At 44.8% G+C, this 26,055-nt stretch overlaps 1 protein-coding gene across 5 annotated transcripts in view; it reads left to right on the top strand.

The window, feature by feature from the left end:
- Positions 1 to 25,372, top strand: part of MTUS2 (microtubule associated scaffold protein 2) — a 599,410-nt gene extending 574,038 nt beyond the window's left edge. For 4 of the 5 annotated variants that reach the window (XM_079138562.1, XM_079138560.1, XM_079138561.1 and 1 more), the window contains 7 exons: positions 5,266 to 5,480; positions 12,925 to 13,030; positions 16,615 to 16,688; positions 19,773 to 19,871; positions 21,379 to 21,498; positions 22,896 to 22,993; positions 24,778 to 25,372. In XM_079138562.1, coding sequence (XP_078994688.1) covers positions 5,266 to 5,480; positions 12,925 to 13,030; positions 16,615 to 16,688; positions 19,773 to 19,871; positions 21,379 to 21,498; positions 22,896 to 22,993; positions 24,778 to 24,991 — 926 coding nt within the window. In that variant the 3' untranslated portion in view covers positions 24,992 to 25,372. Of the gene's footprint in view, positions 1 to 5,265; positions 5,481 to 12,924; positions 13,031 to 16,614; positions 16,689 to 19,772; positions 19,872 to 21,378; positions 21,499 to 22,895; positions 22,994 to 24,777 lie in introns of those variants that run through there. The other variant, XR_013763613.1, reaches the window with a different exon arrangement.
- The last annotated feature ends 683 nt before the right edge of the window (positions 25,373 to 26,055 follow it).

Here is a 26,055-nt window from a genome sequence, read left to right as displayed (position 1 = left end):
GCACTCTGTGCATATGCTATTACTGTCACAGTGCCAGCTCTCATTCAGTCACCTGGCCCTGGAGATGCTGCGTGGATCTGCAAGGATGACAAGACGCCGAGTGACTCCCTCTGGCTCTTCCCTCTCAGGTCCACTCAGCCCATGAACTTTGCATTCTCAATTTTCAGCCATTCCTTTCCTCTTAACATTTTCATCAAAAGCAATTAAGAGAGAGTTGGGTGGTTCAAGGCAGTGGGTTCAGGATCCCAGGTCGCCATGTTTCAATCTCGTCAACTGTGATCTAACAAGTTTGGAGAAAGGACATTGGCCACCAGATGGCGTTTTCAGATCCTCCACCTCTCCTGGGGGTCACAGATTTGCTACAGGCTCATTGCCACCAAAAAAGAAAAGCGAAAACAACTTCACTGCATCAGGATGCTCACACTCTTAATACTCTTAAATCCCATGGGATTTAAAGTGAAATTTACCCTGATGAAAAAGGCAAATTGACACATGGGTGAGCATGCTTTCACATTAGCTACAATAGAGAATCTCGGAAACAAACCAAATGCCTAACAATAAGGGGGTATAAAGTTATGTTACATCAACATGCTAATATAAGGTAGCCATAGAAATGGTCAACATGAAGTCATGGAGAATTCCTAACAGATACACTACTGCAAAACTATAAAGTGATTATGCGATTAAAAATTCCATTTTCTCTATGTATCTAAATTGCATGTCATTTTTGTCTGTTTATTTATTCAGCTATTTATTTTGAAGTGCCAGGAATGGAAACCAAGGCCTCATGCATGCTAGGCAAGCATTCTATCACTAAACTAAACCCCCAACCTTTATGCATCATTTTTAAGTTAGTTTTTTCTTAACAGTTATTTTGTCTTTTCAATGACTCCCCATCTTATGAAGAAACAGTCTTTCTAATTGAGGTACATTGCCTTCCACCAATATGTAATGATAGTATTAATAGTAACATATATCACATGTACTGTGTGTATATGTACTACATGTATATAATATGTACATATACATACCATATCTACTATGTGTGTGAATATAACATATACTGTACATATAGAGTAAGAGCATTATATATACTACTCATATGCACAGTATCATTTTGTCATTTTTCATAATTTATTTTATGATCATTATATATAAAGCATTCATTAGGACATGACAGGCAGTATAATATTATTCTTTATGCCTTTAACCTGAGCTATAGAGCCAGATGGTTCTTTTCAGCTTAAGTCTACTGCTGTACTCACCTATCATTACTATCTCTTTGGAAAACCAATCAGAGGTTATAATTACTCAAGAGACACTTGAGAAAGGTGTTTAAAGCAAATTGCTCTTACTCACTGAGTATTATCCTACTCACTTGACTAAAGAACTATGGTTGAAGTTAAGCTTGTCTTACAAATGGCTCCAAGAGCAGGTCTGCTCTGCTGTTGACTCAAGGACCACACTGCCACTTAATGTTTTACATTCATAAGTCTCTTTATATTATATATCATAGGTAGATAGATAGATAGATAGATAGATAGATAGATAGATAGATAGATAGATAGATAGATAATGTAAGATTGTTCTCTTCATATTACTATGTCTAAGGATGTTCCAAACACAGCTTTTCTTTTTGGGATACTGAGGATTGAACATAGGGGTGCTTAACCACTGAACCACATCTGCAGCCCTTTTTTTATTTCTTATTTTGAGAAAAGTTCTCACTAAGTTGCTTAGGGCCTCACTAAGTTACTGAGGCTGCCCTTGAACTTGTGATCCTCCTGCCTCAGCCTTCTAAATTGCTGGGATTTCAGGCAAGCACTACTGCACCCAGCTTCAAATACAGCTTTAATAATGTTTGAAATATCTTTACTGCAAACACACACACACACACACACACACACACACACACACACACACAGTGTTATGTGCATTGCTCATTATCAACAAAGTTCAATTATTTAAAACTGTGGAACAATCAAGCATATTGGCACGTACCTGTAATCTCAGTGAGTTGAGGGTGAGGCTGAGTCAGAAGAATTGCCAGTTCAAAGCCAACCTCAGTAACTTAGTGAGGCCCTAGCAACTATAGCAAGATCCTATCTTAAAATGAAAAAAATTTATAAAGGACTGGGGATGTTTCTCAGTGGTTAAGCACCCCTGGAGTACAATCCCCAGGGAAAAAGAAACCTGTAGAATGGATTCTAATTTTGCTTTTTGCATTTCAAAGTCATGCTTTTAAGTTAAAAATGTTATATTCTCTCAGTCAGTCATAGTCCTATTATTTGAAAAATTTCTATTCTCAGATACTTGGGTTCTAGGGATTTATATGGTAGCGTTAGCCTCTTAACTATAATATACCAGTGTTTCTCAGGGATAGAAATAGAGAAAGAATGAAAGTAAGATTCCAGATGTTTTCAATGCTTTCAAATTAGCCTATATTAATCTCCGTCTTGGGCATACATTTTTGAAGGTTTACCAGGAGCAAAAGGATATTTATTTCTTTGGGGACTCCATTATTGGCTCCTTTTCCCTTGGTGCCTCAGCTGCTTTTATTACCCAGTAGCCTTCAATATAGGGTCATTAGAAGAATGTAAGTTTCACCTCTCTTGAAATGTATAATACCAAGTGGGAATTTGAGGATTCGGAACTCTGTGCAATAAGAGATTACTTTGCCACTTTATAGACAGCAAAACCGAGGCCTGCACTGTTCATGATTTATTTAAGACAACAGTGCAGTTCAGGGACAGTGATAGAAGGAAAACTGATATCTGTGAGTTCCCAACAGAGTGGCAGGTCCATGAATCATCTTGCCACTAAACGAATAAAACACAAGCAAAACGGGAAAGTCTAACCACTGGATACCATGACCTTCCAAAATCCAACGTTCACCTTAATTATTTTAGGAATTTTTAAGATATTTTTACTCATAAAGCATGTGAACAATAATTAGGATATTATTAATTATACATTGTTATAGTTAATCAAACTTGCTGAGGCTGGACTTGAACTTGCAATCCTCTTGCCTCAGCCTCCTGTGTAGCTGGGATTACAGGTATGTGCTATTGTGCCTGACTTTTTTGGTAAAAATTGTACTGAGATATGGTGCTTACATACAATTTACCCATTTAAAATACACAATTCAATGACCTTCAGTATATTCTCAAGTGGGAGAACTATCACTAAAATTTATTTTAGAATGTTTTTGTCACTTCAGAAAGAAGCCTGTATTCTCATCTGTCACCCATCAATTCTCTCATCCCTGTCATTTAAATTGTGAAAGACAGCTTTGCTCTCTGAAGCAGCTGTATCACCTATATGCCCACCAACAGTCCCAGTTTCTTTCTTGTACATCAGAATAATCTTTTTCAATCTTATACATGATGACATCATTTTTATAATATCCTTGTAAACTATTTCCAAACTTGCTGTTTGTGGCTTTTGTTTTTACTTTTACTAGTTTCTTTATTTTTTCTGATGTTGGGGATGGATCCCAGGGCCTCATGCATACTAGGTGAGCGTTCTACCAGTGAGCTATGTCCCCGGTCCTAGGGTTTTAATTCCAATAAAAAAATTGATTTTGAAAATCTCAATACTAATTGTAATGCTTGTTTACAGTGAACCAAAAAAAGACTTTTTTGATACAGTATTTTTTTCACCAACATTATTTAAAATCATTAGCATTAATAATTTGCTTGGGATTTTGCTTTTAAATACTCTGTAAACAGCACACCCCTTTCTACCTGCATGTGGAGTAGACACCTCCTGTCACCTGCCCTGGGTAGACCCTAATTGCATTGGAAGATCAGAATCCCCATTAAGTGGTGAGACACGGGACTCTAGGCTAAATGAAGCCTTTGACCACAAAGGCTATTGGGGACAGTGTAAGGCTGCTGGTCTGGACAGCTTCTTGCACACTGTTCATACAAAAGTGAGATGCCTGTACAATATCTACCCAGTCCACCGCTCATTCCTCCAGGGTGAAAACATAATTTAATGTCCCTCGTGCTAACTAAACTCTTTTAGAGTTGAATGTGGCGAAGAAGCCTTTGAAAGAACTGTCTCTATGGGGTGGGACTTTGGATTAGGTGTTTCAAATGCTGTCTAATGACCCTGGATGTGTGTTCCTGATCACAGGCTGCCACACTCAGTGTAAGTTACAGTTAACCAATGGATATACTTGCTCACTTTATTTTAAAGTAAGTGATAATGTCTCTGTAGTTCTCATCCTATAGAAGAAAGGTGTTTGATCTTTGTAGAATCTCGTGCTGTGTGTGTGCACCTTCGTGTGTGTGTGTGTGTGTATGCGCGCACGTGTGTGTGTCTGTGTAAAATCAACTCCATTTGACCTAGACCCTGGGTTGCCCAGATCCTTTTCCCCTTGGAAGCAGGCTTGCAGGTAGGAAGAGATTTGAGAAAGCACACACTCTGCTCTTGCCCACAGAAAGGGGAGGCACAAGCACCGAGGCAGATCAGGCCTGGGGGAGGACCTGAGCCTGGGAACAATGGTGGCTGTCCTTGCCTTGTGCCCTGCCGGCTGCTTGCCCACTGCATGCAAGCCGTGATCTGTGATTACAGCCGAATGCCCATGCCAAGGGGTAACGAGTGACTAATCCTTTCCCCGACTTCCTGAACAAACTGGTGGAGAAGAACAGATTCCTCTGAAAGTGTTGTTCGTAAAACTTCAGGTTACCTGAAAGGAAGCCCCCACACCTTCTCTGAGAATGTCCCATTGGGCATGTCCACCAGAAGAGAAGAGCCGAGCACGAGGCTCCATCCTATCACTAGTGCCCATGGATTTGCACACAGCTCTCAAAGCCTGAGGGACCTAACAGTCACTCTTGGCCCTTGTTAAAGGGTTAGGTCCTGGGATCCTGGCCCAGGGGCTCTGCTTTCCCCAGAGTGCATCTTGAACCTGATTTTTAACAATCGCCCACCATTTTTGATGCCCATGGTCCATGGAGCACCTGAGAAGCTACTCTAGGAGTGGGTTCGCAGGCTTTGAAGTCAGAAAGCTCAACTTTGCCTTCCCAGCAACTTCACCCTCTGGGCAAGTCTCCACAGTTCCCTGGGCCCTGGTTTTAAAGTAGTATCCAGGGTCTTTTCTGAGGATTACGTGTGGTTTTCAGGAGAAGCCAGGGAATCCTGCTCTGTTTCTGGGTTAACCTTGGCGGTCTCAGGGTGGATGTTAGCACACAGCCTGGGTTGAGTCCGGTGGGTCCCTCCTCCCCAGTGTGTTAAGAAGAGCTTGTTCCCTGCCAGCCTTCAACACGGCCAAATGCGAGAAGCTGCAGAAGGAGAAGGAGGACCTGGAGCGGCGGTTTGAGGAGGAGCTGCGGAGGCTGGGCTGGCAGCAGCAGGCCGAGCTCCAGGAACTGCAGGAGCGGCTGCAGGGCCAGTTTGAGATGGAGACAGCACGCCTGCAGGAGGAGCACCACAGCCAGCTGCTGCGGATCCGGTGCCAGCACCAGGAGCAGGTCAGTCACCCCCGGCACAGGCTCTGCTGTTGGGCAATGCAGGGCACAGGCGAAGGGCAGCCAGTAGCACATGAGCAGGAAGTCCTCTTCAGTAGGTGAGCTTGTGACCAAGTTCACTCTCCAACTACAGTTCTTTCTGCTGACCCTCTCACCTCTCCGCCAGCCTTAGGTGGCCTTCCTTGCTCTTCCTCAGGGCTTTGCACTTGCTCTGCCCTCTGCCTGGAATGCTCTCCCTCTAGAGATTGCATGGCTCCCTCTCTCCCCTCCTTCTAGACTTTTCTCCAACATCATCTTCTCAGTGAGGTCTTTCCCTATCTAAAATTACACTTCCTCCCCACTTAATGCCAACGTTTCCTGTCCCTCTACCCCTACTGTAGTGTTTTTTCAGTGCTCATGACATTCTAACATATTATAAATTTTTTTTTTTGTCCCTTATTTATCATCTGATTATTCTGTGAGGGCAGAGATGGTAACAGGCACACACGTATTCAGCCCTGGTTCTGCACCAGGTATGGCTTTTAACCCTTTATATACAGCAGTTCACTGTATCCTCACAATCACCCTACCTGGTAGGTACCATATTTAGCCATATTTTGCAGGTGAAATAACTGGGTACCTGGATCTAAATAAGCTATCAGGATTCAGAGCTGCTCATTAGAAAGCCACAGTGGAATTCTGACTGGCTGCCTAGTCCATGCTGCCAATCACTAACTTAGATTTCTCACCAGGTTTGTACTAGATCTCCACACCTGGAACTGTGCCTGTAAAAAGTAGGCACAAAACATGCCTCTGTTAAATGAAATAATGAATTCCAGGAGTTAACCTGAGCCCAGCAATCCTACTGGACAGGGAAATTCATCCATGGAATAATGAGGAATGATTCCTTGGGGTCCTGTCAATGTGAAAGTCAGTAGGAGCAAGATGTGCCACTCTATGGCCATTACCACTGTGAGCACTAATGACAGAGACAGGTGGGACCCAAGCCCAGCAAATCTACTTCCACAAAAACTGCTCTGTGCTTTTCTCTTCTTTCAAGTTCCTGAGCTCAGATGCCTTGATACCCGCCTTCTAACTGGTGATTATATGTTCTGCTTATCATACACCCAAGGAAATTGACATTCATGAAGAGTGCCCTTTAAATCTCAGTGACACTCGGGGTAGTGCTTCATGGCCCTTTACTTATCACGAACCTTTAAGCTGTCTCCCGGGGTCACTTCCAATCAATAGCCCAGATGGCAGTACCATGCACCACCTCCCTGCTGCCCCAGAGACTTGTGGATGCTGAGGAGCATAGGAGTCATTTTAAAGTAATAGAAGGTACCATTAGTCTAAAAAGAATCTCTTACCTCACAGTATTTTATTTGATAGAGCAAGCATCTCAGGTTAGTCTTTCTCCTTTTCTAGAGACCAGTAAAATGCAGTGGTACCTCCCAGCTTCAGGCATTTAGACATAAGACTAGGACATAGACAAGGTCACAGCTTAAGTTACCTGCTGGTGCTAAAAGTGGAAACTCAACTCTTGGCATCCTACTGTTCAGACTGTCTGAGGGCAACTGCTGGAAGTAGACTAAGCACCTGTTGCTGTCTCACCTGGTGCCAATATCAAGTTGTCCTCTGTCTCTACCCCTAGGCTACACATCTCGACTCTCACACAGAGAATGTGTTTATAACTGTGTTTACCAAAGACTTCTGATCCACAGGTCTGGGTCTGTTGAGAAGATGCCAAAAGTTGGAGGTAGGCAGGAGGTGGTGGTTGCCGGGGCCACTACCGAGTGAAACACTTCCACTGGCAGACGCAGCCTGGGGCCAGGTCCTCTCCATGCAAGCGCCGGCAGGTGTGTCCTACCCTGTTCATTAAGCTGACTCCCAACAACCTTTTGGAGACTTCAAACTGGAAGGAACTGAAAGGAAAAAAAAAAAGCCCTTCACTTCTGCATTTGAGAATTACATACACTACCTATGTATATTTTAAAAGTTCTCAGTCTTCTGGGGGCTCTGGTTCTGTTCTTCTTGATCCTTTATGAGAGTTAAAACCATTTATTTATTTACTCCCCTATGCCAAGAATATTTGAGTACCCACTGTGTGCAGAACACCATGACAGGGTATGGCAAGAGATACAGGGTTCATAAAATGTGAGCTTGGTTACTTCACAGGGGCAGGATAAGTACCCAAGGAACACAGATGACGCACTCAGGCATTGACAGGTGACTTCCCACTGTGAGGACAAGGGAAGGTGGCAAGGTGGAGACAGCACCCACATGCTTCATAGGTTCCAACAGGGACCCCATGGTTGGGGGACCAGCAATTCAAGTCTATGAATGATGCAGACCCCTGATTCTGTTTCTCCTGCCAAAAGCTCCTTTCCCTGATCTTCAGCTTCTGCAGCAGAGCTTTCAAGAGGTGAGGAGGTGAGGAGGAGGAAATGCACATCAGTTCAAGACTCGGCTTTTTAGATGGATTAAGTGCTCACAGGTCCCATGGGAGAAGAGCCCCAGTGGATAACTGAGGTGGAAAGTCAGTTACTCCAGGCTGGACTCGCCACCTTGGGTCTTCCTTCTCATGGACAGCCACATATGCCAATGCTGGCCCCATGAATAATGGCATCCCTGTCCTTCTCAAGCCTTAAAAATCAGGTTAACTAGTCTAGCCTCTCCACAAAACTCAGTGTCCCCAAGACCAGCAGCACAGGGCCAGGGGCCTGCCTCAGTTCTGACATGTAGCATTTTCTGAGTCTTTGGAGCTTATCAAGATTGGGACTTGCTCACCAAGGCAGGCTGACCTCTGGCTTCACTGTAGGATGTGTCTATGACAAAACCAGTTGAATCTCCTTCTTGCTGAGTCATCCAATACCTCAAGGGGCAAGTCCTGTCTCCCTGACCAAGGTCTTTCCCCGGAAACACGTGGAAATCAGTTGGAGGACTTGCAGAGCTTCCACGCCCATTGAATTGGACTTGCTGTGTGGAGCCTGTCTGGGGGCTGTTTTTGATGGCTCCTCACATTTCCCCTATGCCATGCCATTTGTTCAGGGAAGGGCAGATCTTCCTCAGCCCAGAAAGTGCTCCTTAGCAGGGCTGGCCATTTGGGCAGAGATGGGCGAGGATCTTGTATCTTGGCTTTCTTAATTGACTTTAAAAATGTGATAAAATTCTGATTTTATTTTATTTACTTTTTGGTACTGGAGATTGAACCCAGGGGCACTCTACCATATCCCCAGTCCTTTTTATTTCTTATTTTAAGACAGAGTCTCACTAAGTTGCCGAGGCAGGCTTCGAACTTGTGATCCTTCCGCCTCAGCCTCCCAAGCCACCATGCCTGGCTTAGAACTCTACAGTGTGATGATAAAGGTGTTTAAAAAATCATATCTCATTCTATAGCAATCTTTGCATTAACAGAAGACACATTGCCACAGATTCCCATTTTGGAGCATTCAACCAGATCTTCACTGTAAACACGTGTTTCTCCTTTTCTCTCTGAATGTTGTTACTTCTTCATCCAACTTCCAGTGCTCCATCCTGGGCTGCCTTTGGTTGTTCCCCAGAGCCTGATATTCAAGGATGGAACTTGTGACCTTTGCCCATCCCCCAGGACCCTTTGGCAGTGTGTCTTATACCACGACCTGCCCCAAGGCACTCACCTCGGGACAGCTTGTAACTGGATGCACTGTGAATTCTGCTGCACTAAATATAAGCAGAGATTTTTTTTCTCCTTGAGTAGTGTTCATCCTTTGGAGTTGAAATTTGCTTCAACTCATCCAGGACATCCCTCCTTAATGAAATCATCCTTTTAGACTAAATGGCAGGAACAACATCCCTATGACTCCTCTGAATGTAGAGACCACTTGTCTATCATCTTGCATTATGTCTCCTTAACCTGCCTGTCCAGCAGGCTCCCAGCTGCCATGCAGAGGAAACCACATTCTCTGTAATCAAATAGAATGAGATCTCCAGGGGCCTCACTTTCCCAGCATCCAGCACAGGAGCTCCCTAGGCTGGGAGGAGGCCCTGCAGGGGAGATGGAGCCTCTGTGGACACCTGCCTGGGTGGTGGGCTGTAGAGGGAGCAAAAGGCAGAGGGATGAAGTGAGACTGGGAGCCCCAGCATGGCTAGCCCCTGCTCTGAGTTGATGTCCAGGACACCATGGCAGCAAAAAAGTGAAGGAGGGTCTCCCAGTTATTGGACAAAGGAAAGTCATCAGCAGAGCTCCAGAGAGAGTAAGCATGAGCCAGCATCCTCTGTCTCATCCAGTATAGGACACGTCTGGGAAGAGGACCAATGGGAGTCTAATCTGGTTTTGTTTAATAATATAAGTCCAGATAATATAGAGCACGTGCTTCTTTATTCGAAATGTAAGTCTTCTCTAAGTGAATTACTAAAGCTCCAGATAATTAAGTTTTGCAAATGGCTAAATGAAATAAGTGCACAGGGTGGTTTTCCAACCATTGGCTCTATTTTAACCAGCCCCGCTGAATAGCAAGAAGCAGTGGGAATGGAGTCACCTCACAGGGAATAGCTGGTTTTCTGAACAACTAGGGCTATTTGATGGGCAAATTGACAGACTCCTCCAGGGTGCAGTTTAGAACTCTGTCTTTAAAAAAAAAAAAAAAAAAAAAAAAAAAAGAACTCTGTCTTTGTGGAGGAAAGCAGAGGATGGGCCAGCAGTAGTTTAATGGAGGCTGTGTACCCGCCATTCTTACAAAAAGAGAAGAATGCTTCAGTCAGAAAAAGCTTGCTATAGGCTGGCAATGGTTTCGTGCCTGTGTCTCTGATTCCCTTACTTACCGTGTTTGACTCGCCTGTGTTTTCACTGTATAAACATCTCATGGTATCTAAATCTGCTCAGATACCTTCAGAAGGTTTCAGGTCTTCTCACACTGGGAATTCTTACTGGTTGCTCCATGACAGTGAGCCCCTCATCTAGAAAGGTACCAGGAGGAGAAGTCACAGTGCTTAAAACCATGGCAGGAAAGGGGACAGCCCAGAGTGGACAGCATCTCTTCCTCATTGTGGGAACATTCCTTGAAAACCATCAAGGTGCATAAAAATTGCTGAAAAACAAGGATTATTGCATTCAACTTTGAGCTCATGGGCTCTCATTGTTTTTTTTTTTTTTTTTTCCAAACATACTGGTCATTCCTTTAATTTAACTTTTAGATTTAGGAGATCAGTATTTTGTTCATAAAAGCGCCTCCTAGCGTCAATAGTGAATATACCATGCCCTTATATCATCCTTAATACATTGGATGGGGTATTCCATTACAACTAAATCAAAGACATGCCTTCAAACAAACCATAAGGGCATTTATTTTAGCCACAAACAGGATGTAGTATTGCCAATTGGGGCATGTCCTCCTCCAAGGGCACATGGATTCTTCTGGTACTTAGTCCTTCCACATATCCGTCTTTTCTGAAATCTCTCATGTTGACTTATGTAGGAGCCCTGCAAATTAGAATCATAGTGAGGACCGATGAAAGATTTTTCATTATACTGAACTCTGTAACATCTCCGGATAATGTGTGGGTACGTTTTTTCTACAGAGAGAAGAATCTACTGTGGGTTTAACTGACATCTGTAATGGAGCAGAAAGAAATGATATTTCCTTTTTCTTTCTTTTTTTTTTTTTTTTTTTTTTTTTTTTTTTTTTTTAGCCATTGATTTATTTTCCAACAGACTGAAAGGCTTTGGACAAAGATTCCATTAAAACCCCATATAAACAGGAATTGAACAATTAAATACTGTTGTAATAAGCCTTTCTGCTGAGTGGGATTCATAGCTCTGAGCCTCAAGTAGAATATTGTTTAATCAAGAATGTCCAGTAAATAAGAGTGAATTATTATACACCAAGTTCACTTTCACATTGAGATGTAGCTTTCCCATGAAATGCTATGGGCTCCACTGTTGCTTTTGTCCATTGATTTGCCCCATTTTAAAGAATAAAAATCTCACTTACTTTAAAAGGAAAATCACTACATTTTTCCCATAAAATTATATGATCCACAATGGAAATCTAGCATTTTTAAGTAAAAATTATCTCATGGGTTGATGGCAGGGTTCCTTCTTCTAGATCACAGAAGAGATATGAATTATCTCCAGAGGATCTTGCAGAGGTGGCTGAATATTACCAGAGAGAAGCAATGGGTTCCTAATTGGTCCACCAAGGTGCTTTAGGACCTGGGCACACTGTCTGATTCTGTTTTTCAAATGGCATGTTTTCACACATTCCTAGGTCATGAAATAAGCTTAATGTCTTTTAACTAGCATTCTGTAAGACAGAATAAAAATTTTAAGACCAAATTATTGTTAAGTAATAAAAGATTATCTTGTGACATTTTGGTTTCAGATGTGGAGTTGTACATGCATGTACATGTGTGCTGTGTTGCAATGCACAGTGGGATTTTTTTTTACAGTGGGTCACCGACAAATAATTCAGATAAACATCATCATATCGTGTACTATGTCCAGGAGAAATTTTCTGTCCTATGGAGAGGTTGGTTTATGCAATTACTTCAGTAAGTCTTATATTTGAAGTTCAACAAAACCATAGCCAGGATAAGGAAAACAATCAACATGGTAGGCAAGATGATGGATACAGATTAGCGGGGTACAAGAATCAGGAATGTGGAAGTTTAAAGTCCCGACTGCCTACACAACTTGTGAATAAACTTCTGGAATATGCCTTCTGCAGGGCATCAGCAGCTCTTCACAGAAAGGCTCCAAGTTACCCATGTTGGAGGTCCAAATTGTAACAGGGGAGTTCATGTTTAGGAACTTGCAAACTCATGGAAATCTGCTGGCCTCACCTAGGCATTGAAGGAGGGATCTAGTGTTACTTGATGGTCTTACTTGGGTAGAAGCCACAGTGGTGTGTTTGAGAGAACTTCACCTTTGGGGTCAGGCAGACCTGGACCCCACTGCTAGCTCTGCCATTCACTAGCCCCTGGGCAAAACATTTTATACCTTTCTAAGCCTCTGGTTCCTCATCTATAAAATGTGCATAAAAATACTCATTCATAAAGTCTCTGAGGATTTACCCACAGTACATAGCTTACTAAATGTTAGTTTCCTCCATTTCTTAGGGAGGACGCTTTTCTTTTCTTTCTCCATCATTGCCTCAAAGAGTGATTGGTGCAGAAGGAAGGGATGGGAACAGAAAGGGGATAGACCAGAAACTAGACCAGGGCTCTGCAGAGGTGGATGAGCTGCCATCTTCCTTCCTTCCAACAGCCAGGTTGTGGCAGTGACTCCCCCATGACTCGGAACTGCCACATCATCAGCAAATCCTGTCTCTCCCTTGGCACCAGGTTGAGGGTGACTGTCACCTGACATGCAAGGCCACTGGCCTTTTTCTTCTCATTGTATTGAACCTCTGTTTTCCTAGCAGTGAAGATATCCCTGGCATCCACTCCCCACCTCTCTGGGTAACGAGTAATTGTGACTCCCCTTCAGGTGGAAGATATCACCGCCAGCCATGAGGCTGCTCTCCTGGAGATGGAAAATAACCACACAGTTGCCATCGCGATTCTGCAGGATGACCATGACCACAAAGTCCAAGGTAGCTACCAGCCTTGTGTGCAGCAGAGAGGGGTGAGCTGTGCAAGCGGAGCAAGGAGCCCTCCTCTCCCTCTTTCTTTTCTTTTCTTCTCGGTTCCTCCTTTGTGTTGGTTTCTGTGACAAGAAATAGAAATTAAGGATCCAAGTAGGGCTGGGGATGGACCAGTGATAGGGCACTTGCCTAGCCTGTATGATGCTATGGTTTGATTTGCTGCACTGGAAAGAAACAAAAAGGACCCAGGTAACTATTTCTCTACTCCAGGGCAGTTTTTCTTAACCTTGCCTAAATACTGAAATCCCCTGGGAAGCTATAACAAAGACAGATGTCAGCTTTGTTGCCACACTCAGGATCCTGATGTAGTTGGTCTGGGCTGTGGCAAGGGCATCAGAATTTCCTGTGGCTTCTTGGGTGGCTCTAATATGAAGCTTAACTTGAGGACCACTATTCCGAAGTAGGCATAGTAACCTTGGGTTTCTTCTTGTGCTATGGCCTTAGAAAACCAATTGGAAATGCCAGTGAGGGGGCACTTTTCCCACACGTGTTGGGCTCTCAGGGTGGAGGCAACATCTCCAGAGTTTGTACTCCTTGTCCACATCCACCATATATATAAGTTGAGTCCCCAGATCTTTATTTCCACATTTTTGTAAATGAATTATCTTTGTGCTGTGGTTTGGTTGTGGATTATTTGTGTGATAACAGCTTGGTCCCCAGTGTAGCAATAGAAGAGAATCATTAAGAGGTGCCATCAAGTGAGAGTGAGAGATTCTTAGGTCATTGGAGGTATGCCTGCAGAAAGAATTGTTGGACTCTAGTCACCCTGGCTTTCTGTTTGATGATGTGATTTTCTTGCAGTACTATATGTTAGTCAACTTCCTGTCATTATAACAAACTACCTGGAATAATTAACTTAAAAAGAGAAAAGGACTATTTCAGGTCACAGTTTTGGAGGTGGCAATCCACAATCAATTAGCCTCATTGCTCTGGGCCTGTGGTGAGGCAATCCATCGTGGTGGGAGTGGGTGGCAGAGCAAAATCACTTGTCTCATGGTCAGGAAGCAAAGGAGAAGGAGAAGAGGGAGAGGGTCTCCCAATCACTTTCTAAGGCATACCTGTAATATCTAGAGACCTCCCATTAGGCTCTACTTCTTAAAGATTTCACCATCACCACCTGGGAACCAAGCACTTAAGATGCTACGGAATGCTCCTACCTAAGGCCTGCATTAGAGCTGAGCTGATGCTATCACCATGCCTTTAAACCGCCTAAACTGCGAGCTATATAGAACATTTTTTCTTTATAAAGTTAACCTGCCTCAGGTATTTCATTTTGGTAATAAAAAACAGATGAATATAATTATACTTAGGTTTTATACAAGTCATAAAAATAATATTAGTAAATTCTACTCAATTTTTTCATTGGGAAAGAAGAAGCCTTTTATACTTTCAAATGCATTTATATTAATATAGCAACTTATTTTTTTTTAATTTCCCCTCCCTTTAATTTTTTCCCTCAATCAGCTGGTTGTTAAAAGTATATATTAAAAACAATGAAATTCAACAATGGATTAATAGCTTTTTAAAATCTGAGAATTAACATCAGAAGTTTTTATTATTAAAATAGTCTTAGTAAACAGCAAAACCCACAGGGCAGTAATCCATTTTGTGTTATTATCTCCCTCAAGCACCAGCCCCACCACCTCTGGGAACTATTAGTAAGTGAAAAAGTCCAAGCAGAAGGCAAGAAAGAATGGTTTCCTGAGAACTAGTTAAATGTATTACCTGTGTCCTTGGAGTACTAGTCCCTACGGTTGACTGCACATTAGAACAACTTGGAGAGTTAAAACAAACAACACACTCACATGTACACATCTCCTCAGAGATTCCAATTCAATTTGCTGTTAGGTTCAGCATCAGGAGTTTTCTGAACTCCTCAGGTGATTCTAACATGCAGCAACATTTGAGAACCATTGTTCTAGAGCACAGTATTAAGAGAGGACAAACTGTCATGACCTTGAAATAAAGAATGACATTATGGGGGCACATATTGTATAAGAAGCCATGGTTTATGGTTTATGTCATCTTCAGAATAGATATTGGATTTTCCTTCACCCTGGGGTTCTGGGGTCATCTGGAAATGCCCATCACTGCACTATAGAAACCTGGTCTCAGGAGAGGAAATAAGACTGCAGATGGTGTGCTAATCTATCACGTTGTCTTTTGTTTATGGATTTTCACATCAATAAACCTTGTAGATTTTTTTTCTCACAAATGAAATCTTATTTAGATACCATATGCAAAGACTTTGAATTATATATAACATCAGGACAATGAGGGTATATGTAATAATGGCTAAAAGCATCATTATTATCATTAGGATGATGCCCTCAATGACTCTTAATTAGATAGAAGCAGGTAGACCAGAAAGCTACTTGGTTCTATGTCAATGAAATCAGCACAACTTCTTTATTTTCCCAGATGCAAATTTTAGCTATGGCAACTAGATTTCTTAGCAACTCTTACCACAGTTAGTTAAAAGATTTGGATCAATGGAAACCACAGAGTTTTTCCTAATTGCAGTTCATTCCAGCCAAAATGGTAATTGCTGGTCTCCAGTACTCACCTATTCTAAGCATATGATCCAGTCTGATTAATGACCTTTCCTCTCTCTTGTTATAACATGAAAACAAATCGCTTGTATAGCCAGAATGAGATGGGTTTCACCCAGCTAATAAGACTCTTCCCATCTGGAGGAAAATAGAATCCATTTGCTTAATAACTCCTACATGACATTTCTTTCTGCCTAACTTGCAAATTACTTCTGGGATGACACATTTCATGGAATAGAATTGCTGCAAACCCTCCAAGAGGAACCAGTTCGATTAGTTTTTCTTTCTGTCCGAGTGTCTTCACACTGGATCTTTGCTCAAGCAAATCCTCAGGATCTGTAGCTCTGAGCGTGGCCCAGAGGCCACCAAGGGGTCCTTGTAGACCCACCACTGGTCCCGTCCATCCCATCCATTGTCCAGCAAACCAGGCTGACAAGACAGCTGTTCTGCAGGACCACTATCCTTGGAGAGCTCCTCCCTTGGTCCCCAGAAAAGTCCTGGGAGGCAGAGAAAATGGGTATTTAATGTCAAGTACCCAGTTGTTTTAACATTAGGAAAAGTGGAAGATCTGATGAGTACTGTGAACAAAGGATCTGACCTGGCCAGGCTGGTGGTGCCATAGGATGCAGAATGTGTAAGTGCGTGTGTGTGTGTGTGTGTGTGTGTGTGTGTGTATGCACGTGAACATATATGTGCATGTGTGTGAGAGCACATGCATACACGTGCTCTGGTTCCATCTTTTCCCTTCCCCTTTTTTCTCTCCATCCCCCTACTTTCTTCCTGCTTCTGTATTTCTGCTACATTACAACCCGTCACCACCTACGAGCTAGTGGAGGAGACTCTTTAGCCTTGAATCTGCTATATCCAGGAGTTATTTATTTACCTAAAGATATTAGCCTTCGTCTGCCAAGAATCTTGTTTTATCCTTTCCAAAGGAAAAACCAACTTAACAATGTGATGTTAACAATATCTTCACTCCAGAATTGATGACTACCCATGAACTTGAGAAAAAAGAATTGGAAGAAAACTTTGAAAAACTGCGGCTGTCATTACAGGTTAGTATTTCCTTGATTTTCTTAACTGATACCAAGACAGCAGCAGCATCAGCATTCCTACTCACAAACATTTATCCAGTACCAACTGCGTACTCGATCCTGATCTCAACACTAGATTACACAGATAAATAAGACATATTCCCAGCCCTTTAGGAATGGGTTGTCTACTCAGAGAGCAGTGACACAAATAATAACAGACAGCAACCAGAGACAACACATAATCACACCAAATGAGCGACACAGTGCTACTGAAGGGCCGTAGTTGGAGATAGATGAGTAACTAAGGTGTGTTTGAAGAAAGGGGAGCACACAGGGAAGAGAACATTCTAGGCAGGGGCCTAGGTGGTGCAAAGGGGGTTGAGCCCTGGATCACACTCTGGAAATTTTAAAAGGGACTTCAGTCACCTGGAGGTGGGCGAGATGAAAAATGCCCCTTCTGCCTCTCACTGCCAGCTAATGAAGACGTTGGTCTCAGATGCCAGAGGAGCTGCCTGGCTTCCTGTTGGTCTCCCAGGGGGTGGCAGGCCTTCTAGGTCGCGTGTACCTCCCTCCTCCCTTTCAGAGCCCCGGGCAGCTGCTTCTGTGAGAGGCCAGTGACAGTCCCAGCCCAATGGAGTTGCTGCCTTGCAAGCAATGGGCAGGGGCAGGGGCAGAGAGGGGGCAGGAGGACCAGTTTCATTTCCAAGTGTAGAAAGTCTTGTCATAGTAAGGTTGTTTTTACATATTAGGGACACCTGTACCTAGAAATTGTGGAAGATGATCCCCATAACTAATGTATAAACAGAAATTTTGCTTCTTCAATGTGGGGTCCCTTTTCCCTGGCAGTGTACATTGGGCAGATCTTGCCCCACCCAGAAAAGAACCCAGGGTCATGGAGATACCAGTGTCCCAGATCTGGAGTGCTCTATTTGAAAACTTTAGAGGGTTGGGTATAGCCTCAGTGGCAGAGTTTGCCTTGCACACGCAAGGCCCTGGGTTCCATCCCCGGGAACACACACACACACACACACACACACACACACACACACACACAGAGTTTTGTTTCATCGTTTTGTCTCTCCTCTGCCACTAACATCATATAGTCATAATTCTGCATATTTTAGTTATGACTCTTCCCCTAGCATAATCCATTTGTCCTGAAGACGATTCAGTGTTAGGAGTATGGAGTTGCTAGATCCAAATTCCTTGGGGTACTGGCAGCTAGAGAAATAGCTAGTTTGGGCAGTTAGAGATTTTGAGCTTTGGGTTTTGCTGGGTCTGTTCTTCCTGGTTTTGAGATCTTTGACAATTCCATAACTTCTATAAATGTTAGTTTACTCTCTTGTGAACTGGGATGACAATAGTCCCTCTCTCAAGGTGCAAGCAGATTACAGGAAATAATGTGTGAAAAGTGAGTAGCACTACCTTGGCTTGTGCTAAGTACTAGTAAGTAGCAGCTCTTGCTATTATAATAGCTGCAACCATTGTTAAATTTATTATTGTTGTCACTCTTGTTATCATGCCATCTGTTGACTTCGGAGTGGCCCATGCTGGGTAGGACCACCAACTGGGTCTTTGTGTCTCAGCCTGACACAAAGTGGCAACCCAAGTTGAGAAACAGCCTGTCTTGTCTGATTATTGCAGCACCGTTCTGTCACTGTGGGTCTGTTTTGAATAATGGAGAACAAGTCAGAAAAAATCAGTTTGGTATTTTAGATCCATCCGGAGTGGTAATTGTCTGATGCTTTGCTTTTTTAACAGTGGGAAAGAGGTGTCAAGGAAGTGCTTCCTTGGATAGCTCTGGCGAGGTTTGGCGTGAGCCTCATGCAGCCACAGAGATATTTTTATAGGCACATTTTGGGAGGCAGCTGCAGCAGCACAAGGGACGTGCTGGGCCCCGTGGGGCTGCCCTGGGCTGTGATTTCCATGGCTTGTCAAGTGCGTACAAACTCCCACTGACAACTCTATTGCCCTAATGTATGAGCATTTGCATTTAATGGTACCGTGGGGAGTTTTATTTCTTAAAAAGGAAATGCAAGAAACTGGAAGAAAGGAAAAAGAAAAGAAAGAAAAGGAACCTGCCCAGGGATATTTGCAAATGGGGGCATTTGCCAGGATGGATGAAGGAAGCAGAGCAGCTAGCTCTTTACACCAGTCACTGTGGAGAGTCACAAAATTTGTTTACCCTGCTCCTACTATTTGGTGGGATGGGGGACCCTAGTCCTTTGCTTTAATATTACAGAAATGGTGTCCTTGGGTGGAGGACCTTGGAATACTCAGCCTGAGTGAGCCAGAAGAATGAGGTTGTCCTTAGGCATCATGAGAAGGCCACTGCCTGGCATCCTTCCCTCGCCATGGTGATGAGATCCATGGCTGAGGTTGGGTGGGAAGGGGTCAGCGGAGTCTCCTCTGCCCTGGGAGCTGGGAAAGGGACTCTGTGACTCCTCAAACACACCTTTGTTCCTTCAGTATACACATAGAAAGCTGCCTGTTGCTGGTATGTGCTGGGGGCTGAGAGTGTCACTCTAGTGGGGAGAGGGTAGGACATGCTGGGTGACTCGGCTCAGAGAGTGACTTGTATTGAGGACATGCTGCCCAGGCTGAGGCCAGAAGGACACTTGGGGCCCAGAAGTGAGCAGGGAATTAGCGAGAAGTGGCAGAGGAAGGTGCCACCAACTGGGAAGCTGGAATGTGAGGTGCTAGAACCTCGCTGGCTCTGATGTTGCATGAAGGCACATTACCTTGAGGACAGTGAGGGTGTAGCTAGGGGGTGGCAGGTTCAGGTCTGCATGCTACAAGAGCAGCCTGGCTGTGGCCTGCAGGCAAAAGAGCAACCAAGGAGTGCTGGGGCTAGGAAGGGGCCACAGAGGTGCCTGGGCCTGGGTGGAGGGAGCAGGAAGAGCAGAGTCGGTGGGTCCAGGGACATGAGAAGGCAGGACTGATCAGTTGCTGACTTGCTAATTAGAGTTTTGGGTGATGGTGATGGGAGGGGTCTCAGGGCAGAGAGAGAAGCCCAGGAGGGTGTGAAGCTTTCCAGCTTCAGCTTTATAACTGAGAATGATCCTTTGCAATAGACTAACTGCGCAAGTATGTTGTTACTTGCAGGACCAGGTGGACACCCTGACCTTCCAGAGCCAGTCTCTGCGGGACCGAGCCCGACGCTTCGAGGAGGCTTTGAGGAAAAACACCGAGGAGCAGCTGGAGGTAGTCACTGCTGTCCAGGCCTCCCGGCACCTTGGAGGCCCTGGTGTCAGCAGTCCAACCCAAGGACGAGGCCTCTGTGCAGATCCGCTGCTGAAGTGACAGCGGATTATGACCTCCCTGGGATGCTTAAACAACGCCTGTCAGCGCTCTCCCCTGAGACAGGCTGCAGCTGTGGGCTTCTCCATTAAACTGCCATTTTTTTACCCAATCCCACAGCACTCCCCAGACAGGGTCCCTAGGCTCCTGTGATGTGAACAGTCTAGAAACTCCACCCCAACCAGAGGCCCCTCTAGCCCATTCTCCCAGCTGCTCTTGAGGCTGTCCCCTGCTCCATGACACCAGCTGAGGCATTAATTGAGGGAAGATTTTTCCAGAAAACCTAGAAACCCCCTTCCCTCTAGTGGAGTGCTGCCAGATGAAATGTTGAACACACAGTTAAATTTGAAAGAAGGTAGATGAAGTTTTGAGGACAAGTATCTCCCATGAAATACACTAAAAAATTTTTTTAAAGTTGTTCCTCTTTGTTTTAGTCAGCTATTCCGCTGCTGTGACTAAATGATCTGACCAGAATAATTATAGAGGAGGAAAGGTTTATTTGAGGGCTCATGGTTTCAGGGTCTTAGGCCACAGAAGGCCGGCTCCATTCCTCAGGGCTTCAGGTGAGGCTGAACATCATGGCGGAAGAGTGTGGCGGAGGGAAGCAGCTCATCATCAGGAAGCAGAGAGAGACTCCAGTTGCCAGATACAAATTTATATATACCCCAAAGCCATGCCCCAATTCCCACCTCCTCCAGCCACACCCCACCTGCCTCCAGTTAGCACTCAGTTAATCCCATCAGGGATTAATGCACTGATTAGGTTAAGACTCTCAAAACCCAATCATTTCTTCTCTGAACCTTCTTACATTGTCCCACATGTGAGCTTCTGTGGGACACCTCACATCCAAGCCATAATAGTCTGAAATTCAAATTTTGCAGTTTTCCTAGGTTTTTATTGCTTGCCTCCATGAACCCTGCCCTAACATGCCTTTTTCTTACATGACTTTTCAGCATTTTAAGCCACTTTGCTATTTTCCCATGTAGGAGGGCAAGACCGCCTCATGGGCTCATGTAGCATCTACGAGGTCCCCACTTGCCTGGTGAATCAAGTTGTCTAGGAAAATGTTCAAAGGCAGTGTTGGATTCTTTTTGCCCCTGAGCCTCCTTCTGGGCGTGGTGGCAGCATCCAACGGTTCTAGCATCCAGACTTTCAGTGGATGGCAGCCATGACAATGGCGGGGTCTCACAGCTCCCCACCACCCAGAGCTGGGTTTGAACGAGAGTTCTCAGCAGGAAACTAGCAGGGCACCTTGTCTTGGAAGGCTGTGAGCCTCCTGCTCTCTCCCTGTGCTGCAGCTGCCTACTGCGGAGCTCGGTACAGGCCAGATCTAGCTGCATTCACAGCCTAGGGTCATGCTGGGTTTTGTGAGGGACACTGGCAAACAGCTCCTTGCTCTCTGCTCCTGTAGATTGCACTGGCCCCTTATCAGCACTTGGAAGAAGACATGAAGAGTCTGAAGCAGGTGTTAGAAATGAAGAATCAGCAAATACACCAGCAGGAAAAGAAGATTATTGAGTTGGAAAAGCTGGTGAGTTGGTGACTGACTTGGGAGACAAACGGGTGTGATTTTCCTACTGTTGCCATTGATGTCCTCAACATTGACAGTGTTCACCCAGGCATGCCCCTTCCCTTCCTATCAGTCACACATGAGCAGAAAATTCCATAGCTGAGCCCAGAGGTTCTGGTGAGGAATCTCAGAGGTGTCCTGACTTTGTCCATCTCTGGGGCTTCCTGAAAACTGTGTAAGCACTAGGACCTCTTTCATCCCTGAAGAATGTGTCACTGGTGAGCCAGCACAATGGAGCATCTATCACTAATGTGTGCCCAGTGTTGTGCAAAGAATTTGTTTCCCACTCCTGTTCCTGCTGTGCAGCCTGCCTTGTGCAGGGACTGGTCATGCTGGGAACAACAGCCATCTTCCTCCTCCAGGCTGGGTTGTCTGCCTGGGTCGTTCAGCAGCCATTGGCTTAGTCTGACAGTTCTGAGCCATGTTCCAGGCTTTCTGCAGATATGCCCCCTTCTCATCCCATACACTTTTCCAGGCAAATGAACTCATTTGCTCACTTCCCTTCCTGGGAGCAAAGATGAGGGCCAGATGGTATCCATTGCTAAAGATCAGGGACAGAGGCCATAGGGTTCCCAAGCCCTCATCCTGGGCAAGTGACAATTTTCTTGAAAGATTAACAAATGAACAGTGAACATGTCACATTCTTTCCAAATATAGTTCATTTTTAAATCATTTTAGAATGAAATTGCACAAGACTAGGTCTCAGGTCCTGGGGACACACTGACAGCAAAAGTGTCATAAATTATGTGGGAAAGACAGCTAGGGGCTGGTGGGACTTTCTGTGTCAAGCTGGTCTTGGGCTTTGTGTTCCTGGCTGCCCTTGATCCCAAAAGGAAAAAAAAAATGTCCATATTGTTTGTACTTCCATCCTTCTATTAATTCAGAAGAGTCTGTATGGGGTAGCCTTTGCATGCCCGGCCAGGGACACCAATATAGTGAAGTTGATCCTTTGGGAAGAACCATAAGACCCATTGGTCACACTAGGTCCTGGTGCTGGCCACCATTTGTCTCGACAGTGGCAATGGACTGGGACACTCACTGTAAGAAATATGTTTACACGGAGCCCAATACACATATATACCTAATATATGCAAAATAAAAATTTATACTCACAATATATACAACAGTGCTTACTTTTACTACGTACAGTGCACCCTGGCATTTTCTATTGTGTCTTATTTTGTTTAAAACAGAAATGCTGATCACATTTCTCTAACCTGATTTTACAACTCACAAGTGCATTGTAAACTGCAGTTTTCAAAATTCTGCTCTTGATAATCCTCCAATGCCCAGAAGCAGAGGGTACTAGTTTATTGCATACCTTGCTGAGAGTGTCTTATATGGTGTGTCCATTATAGGCAGAAAAGAACATTATTCTGGAAGAAAAGATCCAAGTCCTCCAGCAGCAGAATGAAGATCTTAAAGCAAGGATCGACCAGAACACGGTTGTCACCAGGTAGGAGTCTGGACTTACAGAGCATGTGTCACCCTCAAAGTTGCCTTTCCCTTGAGCCTCTTCTTGTCTCATTTGCTTTGCTCTGAGCTTCGAAGCTTCCCTGTGCATTTCCTAGATGACCAGAAAAAAAAAAAAAAAAAAAAAAAAACTACATAGCTGTGATCCCCTAGCCTGAACCCTGGTGCGACAGCTGGGCAGCAATGCCCCCCACCAAGAGAAATGAGAACAATCAGCAAGAGCAGGTGGCAGGGGCCACCACTAGCACTGGAAAGTAAAGAGATTTGTTTCTGGAGAGTAGGAGAAAAGCAGCAGTAGGGTATTCCCAGGCAAAAGAGAACCAGCCACCCTATTCCTCCTGGCTTCCGGAATCTGCCCTTTCCCTCTCAACCCTGCCTGTCCCTGCAGGATCTGATCTAGGGAATCCTGACTTTCAAGGAAGGGTACGGGCTCCTCACTCCTGCAGTCCAGATGGGCCAAATGCTGGATTTGGGCTTTCTTGCTGCTGGCGGCTATTTCATCCACAGGGCTGAGCCACCTTGGTGAGACTCACGCCGGAAGCCTCGCCCACTCTCCTGACCTGGGCTCCTTGGTGCACCCATGGTGTGCCCTCTTGTGCACACACACTCAGACATGGCATGCTCACACACACTTGGGCACACTCACCTGCCTTCCTGCTCACTCACATTCACTCACTCTACCCTGGGTCACACATTAACCTCAGGCCTACTCACACATGCTCTTGCACAAATACAGGCACACACGCACTGAACCCCTGACGTCGGCTCTTGGTTCCCGCCTCAGAGGCACACAGCAAAGACTGCAGGGAGGTGGCGGTCCCATTGTTGTCGCCCTGTGGGTCCCCAAGCCCCAGGCCATAGGTAGGCATTCTCGCCAGCCTCCCTGTGACACAGGCTGAGAGTGGGAGGAAGTGCCAGAATGGTTCTGGCCTCCTGGAATGTGCAAGGCGCCCTCATCAGCAGAGCAAGTGCAGGCTTTGTCCTGGAGGGATGCCTTTTCTGGGCTTCAGTCTGTCCAACTGTCAAATGCATACGTACTTTTTCCAGTCAATTCCTCAGAAGTGCTATCGTTTTGTAAAATGTGCAACAAACCAGCAACTCAAGCTTCATGACAGAGGCACAAAAAGCACCAACTGTTTGCTCCTTTATCAGCAAACATTAGCCAAGCATCTATTATGTGCCAGGTGCCATGTGGGAACCCAAGGAGTCAACATGCAGAGCCTTGGCCCCTGTCCTCTAGGGCTCCCCATCCAGCAGTGGACAGATGCACAGATAAGCTTCTGCAGCAGGATGGACAACTGCTATGGTGAAAGCTCATGCCTGGGGCAGGAGGCCAGGGGAAGGCATCCCCAGCTGCCCGGAGGCCATGGCCACGCTGTGCCATGGCCGTGGTCAGTGTCCATCTCCACGAGGCTGACTCTCCTCTGAGCCGCCCAGCAGTACACCGACACTGCCTTCTGCCTCCCTCCTTTCCTCTTCATTCTCTGCATTTTCTGTGGGCACTGGGTAGCAGTGTATTGCCTAACCTGCCAGAAGCCACATGAGCAGATTAGGTGTTGGCAGAGAGGCTCTGGAAATGAATGAGTGGGACAGACAGAAATGAACTTTCAACCAAAGTTCCTGGTCCCTTGGACAGACCTGTCCTTGTTCCCCATGAAGGCGATGGCCTTCTCCTCTTCTTGTTCTGCATGCATCACCCGATCTCAGGTTAAGTGTCACTAAGCTTCTTGCTGCCTAACTCTTTGTCATCCCCATCCCCCCATGCAGACAGCTGTCGGAGGAAAATGCTAATCTCCAGGAATACGTGGAGAAAGAAACCCAGGAGAAGAAGAGATTGAGCCGAACCAATGAAGAGCTGCTTTGGAAGCTACAAACTGGGGACCCAACCAGCCCAATTAAACTCTCCCCCACATCCCCGGTTTACCGAGGCTCCTCCTCGGGGCCCTCCTCCCCAGCCAGAATCAGCACCACGCCCAGATGACGTCACCACGCAGCCTGTGGGAGCTCAGGCTTCTGTCCACCCTGGGGAGTGCTGACCTTGTGCTGGCCAAGGGCCAGAAGCCGCCCTGCGCGCATGCTCAGTAGCTGCATAATGCATCCTAGGCAGCATCCTCTTCTGATCCCTATGTAAGACTGTCCTGGTATTGGCGCTTAGGAAGGTGTAAACGGTAGAGTCTGATGTGCAAAAACGTTTTACCATAGTTTAGAGCCAAAAGACAACTCCAATTGTTCTTGAGTGATGAACTTTCACTGCAGAATTTCAGGTTAGTTACAAATAGCTCAATTTTGAATATACATTGAATAATCATTGTGTACTGCACCGATATGTGTGTATATTTAGATATACGTATATACACATGCAGCGGTTCTGAATTGCATTTTTTATAACGTGATTTGCTGACATATTTTAGTGAAGGTCAGCAGTTTTCTAACTTGTGCCTAAGAATTATTGGGAAATGAAAATGCATTTCTATCCAACTTCCCAGGAATATTTCTACCCAAAATAGAAAAAGGAAAAAAAAAAAAAAAAGATACAGAGAAGAAGCGCCTTTCAACCTACCACCAAGTGGTACTCTAACACAAACACCAGCGATTTGTGAATGGTAACTGCCTTTGGAACCATTGGCTTCTTAGTCCACATGACGTGAGGTCACTACGATTCCATTCGCAAGTTTCAGTTACGAATCCTCTTGTCGTTGAGTAGTTGAGGGATGGCAATAGTAAGCCCTAAAGGGGTTGAGCAGTTTTGCCAATGTTACTCATGACAGTGACTCATCTATATAGTATCGTAACACAAGTTTTGCTTTATTCTTAAATGGCATTTTGGAACTGGCCATAAGCTATTAGTTCACCCTCCAAAAAAAATGGAGGAGCATGACCTTGTATAGTGAGGGTGAGGAGACCTTGGAGATGACCAAGACCATTCATGTCCTATCCTCATGCAGGAATACTGCTGATGGATCCATATTTGACCAGGCACACAGTAGGAAAGCGTCCTCCTCATTCCATTCGGTTTGCTCCAGTAGGATGCTATAAACAGTCAAC

The sequence above is a fragment of the Sciurus vulgaris genome (assembly GCF_902686455.1).
Source record: "Sciurus vulgaris genome assembly, chromosome: 4".
Lineage (NCBI taxonomy): Eukaryota > Metazoa > Chordata > Mammalia > Rodentia > Sciuridae > Sciurus > Sciurus vulgaris.
Note: the sequence above shows the minus strand (reverse complement) of the source record. Positions and strands in the feature narration are given on the sequence as shown.